At 51.4% G+C, this 13,804-nt stretch overlaps 1 protein-coding gene across 1 annotated transcript in view; it reads right to left on the bottom strand.

The window, feature by feature from the left end:
• Positions 1–1,265, bottom strand: part of DISP3 (dispatched RND transporter family member 3) — a 36,330-nt gene extending 35,065 nt beyond the window's left edge. Inside the window, 1 exon segment of the mRNA XM_005901306.2 lies at positions 167–1,265. Coding sequence (XP_005901368.2) covers positions 167–1,265 — 1,099 coding nt within the window.
• Positions 1,266–13,804: the final 12,539 nt, after the last annotated feature.

The following is a 13,804-nucleotide window of genomic DNA, read 5'->3' as shown; positions in this document are numbered from 1 at the left end:
AGTCAAGCCTTCTTTAACCTCCAAGCCCCGCCCCCACCTCATTAACCATGCCACTTCATCCCAAGCCCCACCTATTCTCAGTCTCCACCCCTCACAAGCCCCGCCTCCAGGGTCCTTCAGACCAGGTCCCTATAGGCCCCACCCCAGCCCACCTAGGGCTGCTCACCCCGGATGTCGGCCAGGTCCTGGCCCATGCCATCATAGTAAATCTTGCCACCCCTCTCAGTGGGGAAGAAGTAGGTCATGAGTGAGCTGGGCGGGGAGCAGTAAGAGTAGGAGCCGAGCGGCAGGTCCTTGAGCACTTCATGGGGCTTCCAGCAGAACTCCCGGAAGCCCGGGTGATCCATGATCTTGCGCTCAATCTCGTGGATTGTGACCAGCCGCTCACTCGTGAAAATGTTGCGCTCGGCGTCACCACGTGCCAGGAAGATGAGCTCGATGCGCCAGTGCGCATGCGTCTGGGTGTTGGCGCTCACATAGGAGCGTGAGTAGTCCCAGCGCGAGGCGCCACGGCGGGCACGGCTCTGATTGGCCGTGGCTGCTGTGGGGGGCGGGGAACTGGGTGGACGTCGCCCACTCGTGTCTGGCCCCAGGTTTATCGGGGCTTCACTCTGGTTGGCTGCCGGCCTCTCCAGGGGTGGAGCCTCTCGCCGTAGACGCCCGCTTCGATTGGCTGTTGGCTTCTGGGCGGTGGCGGTGTCCCACAACAAGCCGTTCTGTGTAGCTACAGCGACCACCGTGTGTGGGCCGCGGGCGGCCGGCCGCGAGCGGTTCCCTAGATGTAGCTGCTGCAACTGCTCTGTGATGAGGCGCTGAAGTGTCTCAGAAGTGAAGTCGGCCAGGTCGCGTCGGTTGCGCCCCCAGGACCCAAACTGGGATTTGAGCGCCAGCGCGAGGGCGTCAAAACGCTGGGAGGCCTCATGGTTGCGGATCTCAAAGGCATTGTAGGAGATGTCAATGTCCAGTGGCGGGTAGTAGAGGAACATGAAGGCTGACAAGGCCATGGGGATGCTGCAGCCCAGAAAGAGCACCAGCCCTGCACAGCACGGATTGGTGAAGGCCCAGCCCAGGGTACTCCAGAAGCCCAAGGCTGGGGGCCGGGACGGCAAGGTCCAGCGCCGCCAGCAACACTGCCTCCCTGCTCCAGCGTGGGGCCCCAGCTTCTTCTGGCCCCTCCTAAAGGCCTCACCCATTGTTTCCTCCTCCTCTTCCTGCTCCTCCTCTAGCCACACATCTTGCAGCAAGGGGTCATCCTCTGAGTCCATAGCCTACAGGAGAGGGAGAGGGTGAGCAGGCTACAGAGAAGGAGAGGATGGTGCTCCCATAGCTGCAGTCGCCCACCCCGAGTGTTAACCTTGCCCACTCATAACCAAGACAGATCCTACAATGGAATCGCATCAAACAGGCACTTAGCTGCACTTAACTGAATTCAACCACATGTGTACAAAACAGAAAGAAAAAATCCTTTTTCTTTGCCCTTCACAGCTCCCAACTAGATAGGGCTTTCAAGGCCACTGAAAAAGGAGAATCAGTGCCCAGTTGCAAACAGAAGAGATATTCCTCCACAAGAAAGGGATATTCGAGGGGAATTTTGATTATGCATGATTTCCCAATTTTTGCTGCATTCTCTGATTTTAGAACTCAAAGCCAATGTGAGATGTGACTTTGTCGCAATCACTTTTATTTAACGAGCAACTACAAAGTTGTCCAAAAGTATCAGGGTAGAAGGGAAAGAACACGCTCTCTGGAACTGGACCCTTGTTTGGGTCCTGGTAGTGTGAACACTGGCAAGGGAGTGAGCCTCAGAGTTTTTGTCTATTAAGCACAGGTGGCCGCTTCTGCCTCACACGATTGTGGGGAAGGTCTAGGGAGGAAGCACCCTGCAGTCTGTGTGGTTTGTTTGTTATCATATACCACATGAATACATTTCTTTGCTCCTCTCTGGGGACTGTAATGTGCTCAGCCATTGCCCACGTGGCTCTGACAGCACTAGATGCCTGTCATAGTCCTCAAGAACTCTCAATACTCCCCACCCCCTCTTTGGGATGCTGCAGCTGCAGCCACTGTTTGTCGGGCTCAGACCACTTAATATGCAACTCCAGGGACGTCAAAACTTTGGGCACAGACAGAGGCCGGGCATCTGTCTCCCCAAGATGTGGGCACAAGCAGCAGGAGGGCCTGGCAGGAGAGGGCAGTCTGAGGACTCCAGCAGGGTGGCCCAAAGGCAGGAGGCCCCCCCGGTATCCTCAGGTATGGCCTGCCCCCTTGTCCTGCCTGCCCTCTGTTTGGACGGAAAGAGACTCATTATCTAGTTAGACGCCAGGCAGTGAGAGAAGGAAGCTAATTATGCCAGCATTGGCTAATTAATGCTGCTTTTCCTATTAACATTCTCTAGAATGCTCCATTTCAATTAGACGGTCTGTCCGGGAAGAGAACAGGCTGCCATCATCCCAAAGAAAGTGGAGAAGAGAGGGCAAGGGGAAGGAGGGAAACAGAGAGAGAAAGACAGACAGGACCTGGGAGAGATGAGAGACAGAGAAAATTGAAAACAGGAGACAGGAGAGTGGAGTTAGGGGGCAGGGGTTGGAGATAGATGCAAATAGGGAAATAAAGGAAGAGAAAAACAGAAGAGTGAGGGAGAGGGTGCCAAGTGTGGATGAGAGAGGAAGACTTGAAAGGGAGAGAGACTGGAAGGGGCAGGAACTGCTCCAGAAATATTAGAGATTCCTACGGATGCAATAATTAAATTTCTCATTTCTGACACCCTAAACCTAGCCTCCTGAGGGGATGGTACCTGCTCTGAGGCTCAGTTTGCACCAGCAGAAACTCGTGGGAGTAAACCAGAGGCAGCTCAGGCTCACCCTATCTCCAAAGGGCAAACGCAAATCTGCACATGGAGGTGGGGGTTGTGTGTGGGAGCCTCCACTCCATCCCTAACTGCTGAAGGAGGAAGTTGATGGTAGTATAGTAGAGAGGGACACTGGATGCTTGCATTTTTTCTGGGGACTAAATCCATCCACTGGCCCCCAGACCCTTACCCAGGGTACAGTTTTCAATGTGTTGGCATGTAAGTAGGTCTAAGACCAGGATTCTGGGTCATGTCAGCACTCCCTGAATGATCCTGCTAGCCCATTGTTACCTCACCAGGAATGCTGCTTTCTGCCCCAGAAGTCCAAGTTTAAAACATCTTTCAAGACCTTGTTCAAGTGTCACCTCTGCCAAGAAGACTTCCCAGATCTGAACACTAGCCACCCCAACCCCTTCCAAGATATGTGTTCAAGCTTCTCACCACACTTCTGGGATAAAAATTTACTCAAGGACAGGCAGGGAGAGGCACTGTAGCAGTGGTAAAGGTCATGATTTGGGAGGCACACAGACTTGGATGCAAATCCCAGTTGTATGACTTAAGGCAGGCAGTATACTTCTGAGCTTCAGTTTTTCCATCTGCAAGACAAGGCTAACAGTACTCACCACAGAGGTTGCTTGATGATATAAACAGCAGGCTGACCATAGTGCCTAGGAGGTATAAGTGCTTGAGAAATGATAGCCACTGTTCTTTTACACTCTGCTTCCTCACAAAAGGCTTTGGACTCCTAAAACATCCATGTGGCCCATTGTATTTGCCAAAGATGGCCACGACAATGTCTCCCATCTCAATGTTCTCATGATGTGACTGTAATAAGACTTCTCCCACCAAGAAGTTATATCTTCATTCCTTCCCTTGAATCTAGATGCTCTGTGACTTCTGAGGCTGGGTTAAAATGAAGATGCAGCTTCCACCTGGCTTTCTTGGGACATTCATCCCTGGAACCTAGCCACCATGCTGTAAGGAAACCCAAACTAGCCCATGCAGAGACTACACATAGGAGCTCCTGCTGACAACCTAGTTGACAGCCATCATCAACTACCAGATATGAGTGAAAATGTCTCCAGTGATTCTGGGCCCCTAGCCACCAAGTAATACCCAACCTTCTAGTTGTCCCAGTTGAGACTTGGGAACTGTGGAGTTGAGCTAAGCCACCCTCTCCTGTGCTCTATTCTGGCCCACAGTATCCATGAACATAGTATGTCAGCTGCCATACATCACTAGGTTTTGGGTTAGCTGTTCCATAGCAATAATAAGTGAACAATTGCAATGGAAATCTGTCCCACATGACTTTGTGTCCTGCAGTCTGTGCTTGCTAGATTTAAGTGATCAGAAAATTAAGCACAGCCATTTGGTCTCCCAGTGAGAGCCCCATAGCCCAGTAGACATAAATTCCAAGGGAGCAGGGACTTGACTGTCGTGTTCCCTGCTGGGTTCCCATGGTCTAAAATATTCCTGCCTGGGGGCCGGGGTGTGTGTCAGTAGTTCGCGGGTATTTGTTAAATGAAAGAAGGAAAGCGAATCTCAGAAGCAGCAGAAGCATCTGGGTTAGATATTAGGTAGAAATACCGCCTGGATTCTCCTTGGACAGAGGACAGTCAGATACCAAATAATATAAACATAGGCCAGAGAGTGTGGTTTCTTCTGTCTTGGGTGTGAAGGATCCTGGAGAGGATGAGACAGATGAGCAGGAAGTAGACCTGACGGCTTCTTTTACTGTCACTCCCCTCCCCCCATCCACTTCCATGCCCTCCTTCCCAGTCTACTCCTGAAAAGAAAAACTGCCATGTGGGATACCACACATGGCTCCAGACCCAGCTCAGCCTCCAACTTTCCATGTGGCCCTGGTCCCGGCCACCTCTTGGTGCCCTGTCTCCCCCATCTGGGATATGGGAGATATTGTCTCCCCCATCTGGCAGTGGAATGGTAAAAGCCCAGGTCCCTCCAGCTGTGACACCCCCAGACTCTTTGAGAAGCCCGAGTCTGCAGGCCAAGGGGGGATGGGTACAATCTGAGAGTCTCCACCAACCCAGCTAGCAGCTGGGGTCTGACACTAATGCCTCAGCTGACAACCCTGTTCTCAGCACCCGCTCCCAGGATGGGCAACAAATCACAAATTTGTTTTCCTTTTTCAAATGATGGGAATTGATTAGCTTAGTGAAGAGCTCCAGCTGCTCCGTGGAAAGGAGATAAGGATGGCTTCTTTGATATTTGTCACTGGCTCAGACAAAGAGCCCGAAGTCGGACTGTGATCACCGGGGACTGTGATCCAGCCTGTATGATCTCCCATTAGGGTGTTCCTGCTCAGCGACCTGCGTGTGTGCTTTCTCCCTCCCTTTCCATCTGTGTCTGTCACACACACTTACACACACTCAGAGATAGTCAGAATTAAATTCTGGGACTCCTGGGATCTCATGAACCAAGGTGGACACATCCATGGAACATGGTCTCCCTCCTCTTGGGAAAGGCAAATGAGACAGCCACCTAAAGGGGAACAGCAGACACTAGTGGCGGGGTGGGGGTGGCTGGGTGGGGCCTAGGAGAAAAAGAACCTGGCCCAGTTTCAAGGGCCAAGCCTGAGGCAAGCCCAGGCCACATTTGCAGCCTAATCCCAATTTTATAACAGGAAAAAAAAAAAAAACATATATATGCATTTTAAAGAACCCATTAATAGTGATTATCTCTGACTAGGAGAATTATGAGTGATTTTTATTTTCTTCTTTATACTTGTCTCTTTCCAATATTTCTACAATGATCAGGTACAGCCTGCCTTTTAGAATTATAAATGTTATTTAAAAACATGTTTAAAATAGGACATGTATGTATGTGTGTAGAAGGGATTTTGCTAACAGCCTTCAACTCTTTGAGGAGTTACTATAATAGGCATCGGAGGAGGTGGGGCTCTGTCCTCCAAAAAGAAACAGGGAGTATTGCAGCAAGAGAGACCCTGGTTAGAAAGCAGAAGGACCTAGGGAGAGCGGGAGGTGGTAAATGCCCAGTGAGTGAGTCACTGTGGAGTCTTCTGTTCCCTGAGATGGACGGGGGGCGGGGGCGGTGGGGGTTGGGGGGTCTTTAAAATGACCAGGAAGGAGATCCTGGCTTATCAGACCCAGAAGGCTTCAGAGCACTGGTCCAACTACTTCATTTCACAGCTTAGAAATGAAGCCCAGCAAACAGTCTTATCCAAGGTTATATTTCTTTTTCTTTTAAGATTTTAAAAGTCATTACTGGGCAGTCCGAGGGAACAACTAGGCCTGGGGAAGATGACATGGGGACCCACAGAGCCAATACAGGGAAGCTATTTTTAAGGTCTAGGAAAGAGGCATTTGTCAAGTCACAAGGCAGATGGACTTCCCCATTCGGACAGAATGGGACTTAGGGTGGGAAGCAGTATTGCCTCAAAGACACCCCCAGCCCCATACTGGGCCCTGCTATTCTCCAGAAAGGATCCCAGGGATGTGGACCCACCCCCGAGCCTTCCTGTATCCCTGTTTACAACTTCCCTCCTTATGGCGAAGGGTGACAGAACCCTTCCTTCTTCATTCCCCCATCCCAGCCAGACTATTAAAATGTAATCAAAAAATCACATTAGCCATGCAGATTCGGCTTAAAACACATATATGTATATATAATTTAACGGCAATTAGGAGCTAATCAGCTTTTTCTTCTTGTCTCAGGGTGTTTTGCCTCCCTGGTCCTTGAAAACATCTTGGGGTCTTTGATTCTCTTACTCTTGGGCTGAGAGATTCAGGCAGAAATTCAAAATGAGGTATTTTGAGTCGAACAGCTCCATTTTCTCCTGATGTGCTGGAGTGGGGATATTGTACCCTTCTCCACTCCCTGGTTATGGATCTCCCCTTTGGTGAATTCAGCTCATCTGGGTGGGAAAGAGATGAAAGGAAAGAGGAGGACTTGGTCCCTCCTTGGTGCCACTATCCTAAATCCTAATACCCCAGCTTCTGAGAGTCTGCCACCTTCTATGTGCCCCAGCTATGTGCCTGCCATCCAGAATTCCAAATTCTTCTCGGAGACCAGGATACTCCATCTCAGGCAGGAGGCTGCAGATACACTGCAGACACGGTGGCAGAACTGCACCAGAATCACACAGATGGGGTGAAGCTGAAAGTCCAACTAGCTCAATACAGAAACTGACATCCAGGAAGAGAAGCCTAACATAATTAGCTGTGCATCTACTGTGTGCAAACACCCTCTCATATATCAGCCCCGCAGGGGAGGCTTTATAAGTTCCCCATTTTACAGAGTAATAAACAATCATAGAGGTTAAGCGACTGTCTTGTGGTCACACAGCTTAATAAGGGGTGGAACTAGCATTTGAACCTCAGGTCTACCAATCCTAAAGCCTGTGTTCTGTTTACCATTCCAAGCATTCTTGCAGTTCCTTGAGAACCGAGGTGTCGGTTCTCACTGAAGAAACCCATTGCCTTTTAGTAAGACTGCAGCATCCCCGGAGAAGGCAATGGCACCCCACTCCAGTACTCTTGCCTGGAAAATCCCATGGACGGAGGAGCCTGGTAGGCTGCAGTCCATGGGGTCGCTAAGAGTTGGACACAACTGAGCGACTTCACTTTCACTTTTCACTTTCATGCATTGGAGAAGGAAATGGCAACCCACTCCAGTATTCTTGCCTGGAGAATCCCAGGGATGGGGGAGCCTGGTGGGCTGCCATCTATGGGGCCGCACAGAGTCAGACATGACTGAAGCGACTTAGCAGCAGTAGCAGCAGCAGCAGCATCCCCATAAGACCTGAAATCACACAGGTCTCAGCAATTCACCCTTTGGTAGGTTTCAGGCAGCTCAGGGCATGATGCAAAGGAAGGCTCCAGCAGTCTTGGAAGCCTGGCCTTCCCTTCAAGGAAAGCATGGGTGTGACAGTTAATTTTGTATGTCAGCTTGACTGGGCCATGGGATGCCAGCGCGTCCGTGCTAAGTCGCTTCAGCCGTGTTGCTTCAAGTCCTTTGAGACCCCATGGGCTGTAGCCCACCAGGCTCCTCTGTCCATGGGATTCTCCAGGCATGAATACTGGAGTGTGTTGCTATGCCCTCCTCCAGGGGATCCTCCCGACCCAGCAATCAAACCCATGTCTCTTATGTCTCCTGCATTGGCAGGCAGGTTCTTTACCACTAGCACCACCTGGGAAACCCCATGGGATGCCATGCATCTGACCAAACATGATTCTGAATGTACAGACTGTGTAAAGCAGATGATCCTAACACAGGTGGGCCATATCCAATCAGTTGAAGACCTGAATGGAACAAAAGGGCTAAGTGAAAGGGAATGCTCCCTGCTGACTGCCTGAGCTGGGACATTGATCTTTTCCAGCCTTCAGACTCAGACTGAAACACTGGCTCCTCCTGGGTCTCTAGTCTGTTGGCTTTCAGATGGGAGGTTACATCACCAGCTGTCCTAGCTCTCAGACCTTTGGACACAGACTGGAACTACAGCATCAGCTCTCCTGGGTCCCAGCTTGCCAACTGCAGACCTTGAAGTCTCAACTTCTCTATCCCTATATCTACCTACCTACCTACCTACCGGGGCTTCCCTGGTGGCTCAGATGTTAAAGAATCTGCCTGCAATGCAGGAGACCCACGTTCAATCCCTAGGTAGGGAAGATTCCCTGGAGAAGGGAATGGCAACCCATGCCAGTATTCCTGCCTGGAAAACTCCATGGACAGAGGAGTCTGGCAGGCTGTTGTCCATGGGGTCGCAAAGAGTCGGATATGACTAAGCAACTAATACTACCTACCTACCTAATTACTTAATCTACATCCTATTGGTTCTGCTTCTCTGGAAGAGCACTCACTAATATAATTTCCCTAGAGGGTAAGTGTGAGTGAAGCAGGGAGCCCCACTGTAGCATCTGCATCCTACAACCCTCCTAGAAACTTCTCTCAAGAAGCCCCAAGTCCTACCCAGAATCTCAGACAAAAATGGGAACAGAGCTAGCAAAGAAGCTCTGTTCTCCAGAGCTCTCCAAATCCACAGAAGAGTGTGGCTGGGTGACTTTCTGAGCCTCTCCCCCAAGAAGACCTTAAATCTACTACTCCCATCCTCCCTGCCCCAGCCCTGAGGAAGTCTGGCTTTGCAGCTGCAGCTGAAGAAAACACGTGTACCTACTTACTCCCCATCAGACCTCCTGCCCCCCAAGAAACACCATCCTCATTGGCTAAATGTGCCAGCAGAGGGCAGGAAACTTAGAGTGACCCCTTCTTCCCCAAAGAAAATCTGGGCTTATTTATTGTAAGCCCAGGTAGGGGTGGGAGAGGGAAGAGGGTTGGGAGGGGGGCTCTACGTGGGAGCCTGTCCAGACCCCTCATTTCTCAGAGACCAGGCTGCAAAGATGGAGCACATGAAGGACGGCTGGGCTCCCCAGGCTGACAGCTGGTGAGGAAACTGCGGGCACTGACTCGTAAGCCCAACAGCTCGATATATATCAGGCAAACAAGCTTTGATCTCATCTATATATCACCCAGGGAAACATAGCAGCACCAGAGAAACCAACATTAATTGTCACAACAGCCTAGGTTTCCCCCATTCCACATGTTCTCTCTCTGGTGGGCTCAGTGGAACAGAACTGGTCCCCCAACAGAAGGAGGGATGTCTGGAACTAAGAGCACCAGGGCCTGGTTTTGGGGAAAAAGGGCAGCAGCAGTCCTGAGTTCAAACTCTGCCTCTGCTACTAGCTGGGTGGCTTGGGCAAGTCTCAGTTTCTTCATCTGTAAAATGGGGTGGTGACACCCTGCTTGCTGAGTCACGGTCATGAAAAGCCTCAAAGATGAGAAGTGCCCCAAACCCGGCCCATGTGCATAGGCAGGTTGGCAAGTCAGCTAGAACTGACTCTTATTCTTTGCTACATCAGCTCTCCTTCCTAGGTGACGCTAGTGGGTAAGAATCTGCCTGCCTAAACAGGAGGGTTCAATCCCTGCCTGGATTATGAAGATCCCCTGGAGGAGGAAATGGAAACCCACTCTAGTATTCTTGCCTGGAGAATCCCATGGACAGAGGAGCCTGGCGGGCTATGGTCCATAGGGTTGCAAAGAGTTGGACACGACTAAAGTGTCTTAACACGCACACACACACACATCAGCCTCAGGCTTTAATATGGATCAGAAGCCGGGCAGGCTTGTTAAAATGCAAACTCCTGGGCCAGGCACTAGATCCCATCAATCATGCTCGGGGGTGGTACCTAGGAACCTGCATTTATACCACCTCCCATGTGATTCTTTTGGAGGTGGTTCAGGACTATTCTGTGCAATACCCTGCTGCCTTGGCCACCCTCCCAGTTCCCAGTGTCTTCCTCCATCAGATGACTTTGCCTTTGGCCTTCCCCCTGCTGGTGCTCACACTAGCCTCTCCTCAGGCTAGTCCTGCCTGCCCCTGACTCTGAGGATGGACTCAGGCTTCTGGATCTCTGGCCAGGACTCAGTCCTCCAACCAAGTGCCCCTTCCTCTGGCCCTGGGAGGGAAGAAATGATGACATTCAGGTCTGCCATCCAGCTCTTCCTGGTGGGGCCAGGCAGCAAAAGAAAAGAGAAGACCCTGTGCAAGGGGCTGGCACAGCACCAAGCTGCTGTGTGCTGGCACCGGTGCTTTGCTTGTGGACTCATCTGACCCAGCCTCAGCTCTATAAGGCAGTTTTCAGGAGCGGGCTGAGACCTGAGCCTCTGCTGGCCCAAGTCAGAGCCTGTCCTTTTAGCCACTGAGCTCCACTGTTCAGAGTATCTCACCCACTGACCCACTCTTGTCCCTCCCTCCCCACTCTGTTCTGCCTGCACAACTCAGGCTTTAAGGCCCAGACCCACCAAGCAGTCTTGCATCTCTGAGAACAAGACACAAAAGCTTAATAAAACCAGCAATATTTACAGAATCTGTGAAATACAGCCAGGCCCCCAGACACCCCTCACCTGAAGGATCAGAAGGTTCCTGAAAACCCCCCACTGCATGCCTGGACCCAACTGTCCAGGTTGCTTCTTCCACCACCTCTCCCCCTGGCTGCTGCCTGGAACTCCAAGAAAGCAGGAGGGCCCAAGGGGCCCAGCAACCAATCCACTCCCCAGCCTCCAGAATGCTGGATTAATAAAAAATAAAAAGATCCCCACAAAATACAACCAATAACCATGGCCATAAAAGCCAAATTGGATTCCTTCCTGGCTGATGAGCTCAGAGCCCTTCTCTCTCTCTGAGACCCGATTAACAAAAATGTAAAACAATTCCCCTTGTGTCTCCTCTCCAGCTCCAGCCAGCGCTTCCTGCGAGCTGAAGCTCAGGGACAAGGGAGGAGGCATCAGCAGGGGATGGGTCCTGGGGCAGCAGTGGGACCTGCCCTGCCACCAGCCTGCTGCGTTACCTAGAACAAGTCACTGAACATCTCTGGGTGGTCCCCCATCTGTCAGATGGTGGGTAGGGAGAAATGCTCTCTAAACCCTCTGATTCTTAGCTGTTGCCCAAGATGGGGAGACGGGGAAAGGAGAAGGGGGTCCCCTTCATCCCTATTCAGAAGTTAATGTATAACTGGGTGGGGGCACACTGTGGGGTCCTGATAAAACATCAAGCCTAGAAGCAGGAAAGGCCAAATAACATATGCAGGGTGGATGCCGTCAGCTTCGCTGGGACATAGTAGGTGGTAACCTGCCAGTTCTTAGCTCTGGGGAAAGCTCCAGAGACCACTGCCCCGTCTTCCCCTCACCATACACACCCAGAACTCATCTGTGGATCTGGGGACACTGCAAAGACTCTTCTTGGCCCCATACCATGAAAGAAAAGCTTAAGGGTAAATTGAAACCTGAAAGAAAGCAGACACTGCAAAGTGCTCAAACCCATGGCAGGGAATGCGGGACACTACAACTAGTTAGGGATGGAGTTCTAGGAAGGGGCTCTACCCCCAGACTCATTGCTCAGAAAGAAAGTGAGGAACCTTAGGAGGAACCTCCCCTTCTGAGCACTGGGGGCACCCCTAGCCCCTGCTGCCAGGGCTAGAGGAAAGCCCAGGAGGCCAGCACCCAATGAAAGCGCACATCAAGGAGATGCTGGCAACCGCCGGGGCGCTCACATTCCCAGCCTTGATCCTGACCTTGATCCTCTCATCCTGAGGGATTGAATGATGCTGCATCTCTGCAGCAACTTAGAGCTTGTAGATGATTTTCACACAGGTTTTCTCGTCTCAGGAACTATTTCCAATTTGCAAACAAGAAAACTAAGGCTAAAAGAAGTAAAGGGAGTTATTTGAATCTGATTTCTGATAAGCTCAGTCCCAATCTCACTATCTTAGGTTTTGAGTCTCACATGTTGGAAACTCTCAAGAGTTCTAGAGTCAGCCTTCCCAATCTCCACTGGTGCAGGGGCATATCCCCCCACCTTCCACCCCAGTGTCTGTCCCCAGGAGTCATTCTGGCCACAGGCACAACCCTGGCTCCAGGGAAGGGAGGAGAGAAAAAGCACCCAGGTCTGACTCCCAACTTCACCACCTTGGGTGCGTGTGCTGTCACTTTAGATGTGTCTGACTATTTGCAACCCGAGGGGCTGTAGCCCCAGGCTCCTCTGTCCATGTGTCCATCTCGGGTGTCCAGATGGAAACATACCTTCAGTGCCTGCACAGGGGAAGGGCTTCCTGGCTATCCTGCTGATTGACAGCTCAAGTGCATATAGTGGAGAGGGAGGTACACTTGGTACCCTCCACACCTGGGACCAGAACAGAGGCCCTGGCAGTGTGGGAAGGGAGGGTCTGACGCTGGCCCTCAGCCCACCTGCCATGATGGTGCAGCTGCCTGTGGAGACAGGAATGGAGGGCTGGAGATAAGCTGCTAGAGCAGAAGGTCCAAGAGGAGAGCAGACCCCCAAGTAGCACCTCTCCCCAACTCTGCTGCCTCTCCCATGAAACATTTGGGAGACTCAAGGTCCCAGGAACTCATAACTGCTGCTCCTGGCACCAGGAGCCAGGAAAAACCTGACAAAACCACCCAAGCCCCAGAATCTCCAGCCCCTTCTGTCCCCCTCCAACCCCACTCAATGGTGCAGTGTTATCCCAGCTCTCACAGGAACCTTCCAAATCCTCCCACAATAATAGGGCTCAGTCTCCTATTTACTCGTGACCTGGGGCTAGTCTTTATTCCTTCGAGAGCCTCAGTTTGCCTTTCTGTAAAATGGGAGGGCTGGACTAAATGAGATTTCAGTTATTTCCTAGTTCTCTTACTTTGGAGTCCTCAAAAAGCCAGGACACAGAACTGTGATAACAGAGAAGAGGGGGTGGCTCAGGGCTGGGGGAGCAGTTGGGAAGGTGAAGAGAGCTGCAGACTTTTGGGGGTGCTGGGGCTGCAGCCTGCATCAGCTTTGCAGTCTCCTGAGTTCCAGGCCTTGCCACAGCCGGGAACTAGAGGAGCCCAGGGGTCAGAGGGTCCTGCAGGACAGGGTGGGGGAGGGGTGTGTAGTGAGAGGGCAAGGTTCAAGAATTCAGCCAGACTACCTCTGCCTAATCCTGAGCTGAAGGGTCTTCCAGTGGACAAGAACAGTATTCTTTGCCTTGTCAGTACTTGGGGTCAGATCCTGCCAAATCCAGGCTGAAGTCAAAGTCCATCAGCCCCACTCATCATGAACACATTTACATACTCATTCATTCATTCACTTGTCATCCTCATTTGCTCACTTATTGGTACTTGCTAAGGACTTTCTGTTAAACCATCATTATCTTCACTCTGGGACGTCTTGAACTCCTTTCCTCCCCAAGGCTCCAGGAACTTTCCCACCACAGATTTATTTTCACTCTCATTAATGCCCAAGAGTGCCCTCAGCTGACACAGCCCTCTTCATCACAAATTCCTAACTCCGTTACTCTGAAATCACCCACTCGAAGCCTCTGGAAGAGCAGGTCACCAAGTCAGGAACCCTTGCAGGGAACATGCAGCAGCTACTAACCTGTAACACCC

Source organism: Bos mutus, chromosome 16, assembly GCF_027580195.1.
Source record: "Bos mutus isolate GX-2022 chromosome 16, NWIPB_WYAK_1.1, whole genome shotgun sequence".
NCBI classification, from domain to species: Eukaryota; Metazoa; Chordata; class Mammalia; order Artiodactyla; family Bovidae; genus Bos; species Bos mutus.
This window is presented reverse-complemented; position numbering and strand designations above follow the sequence as displayed.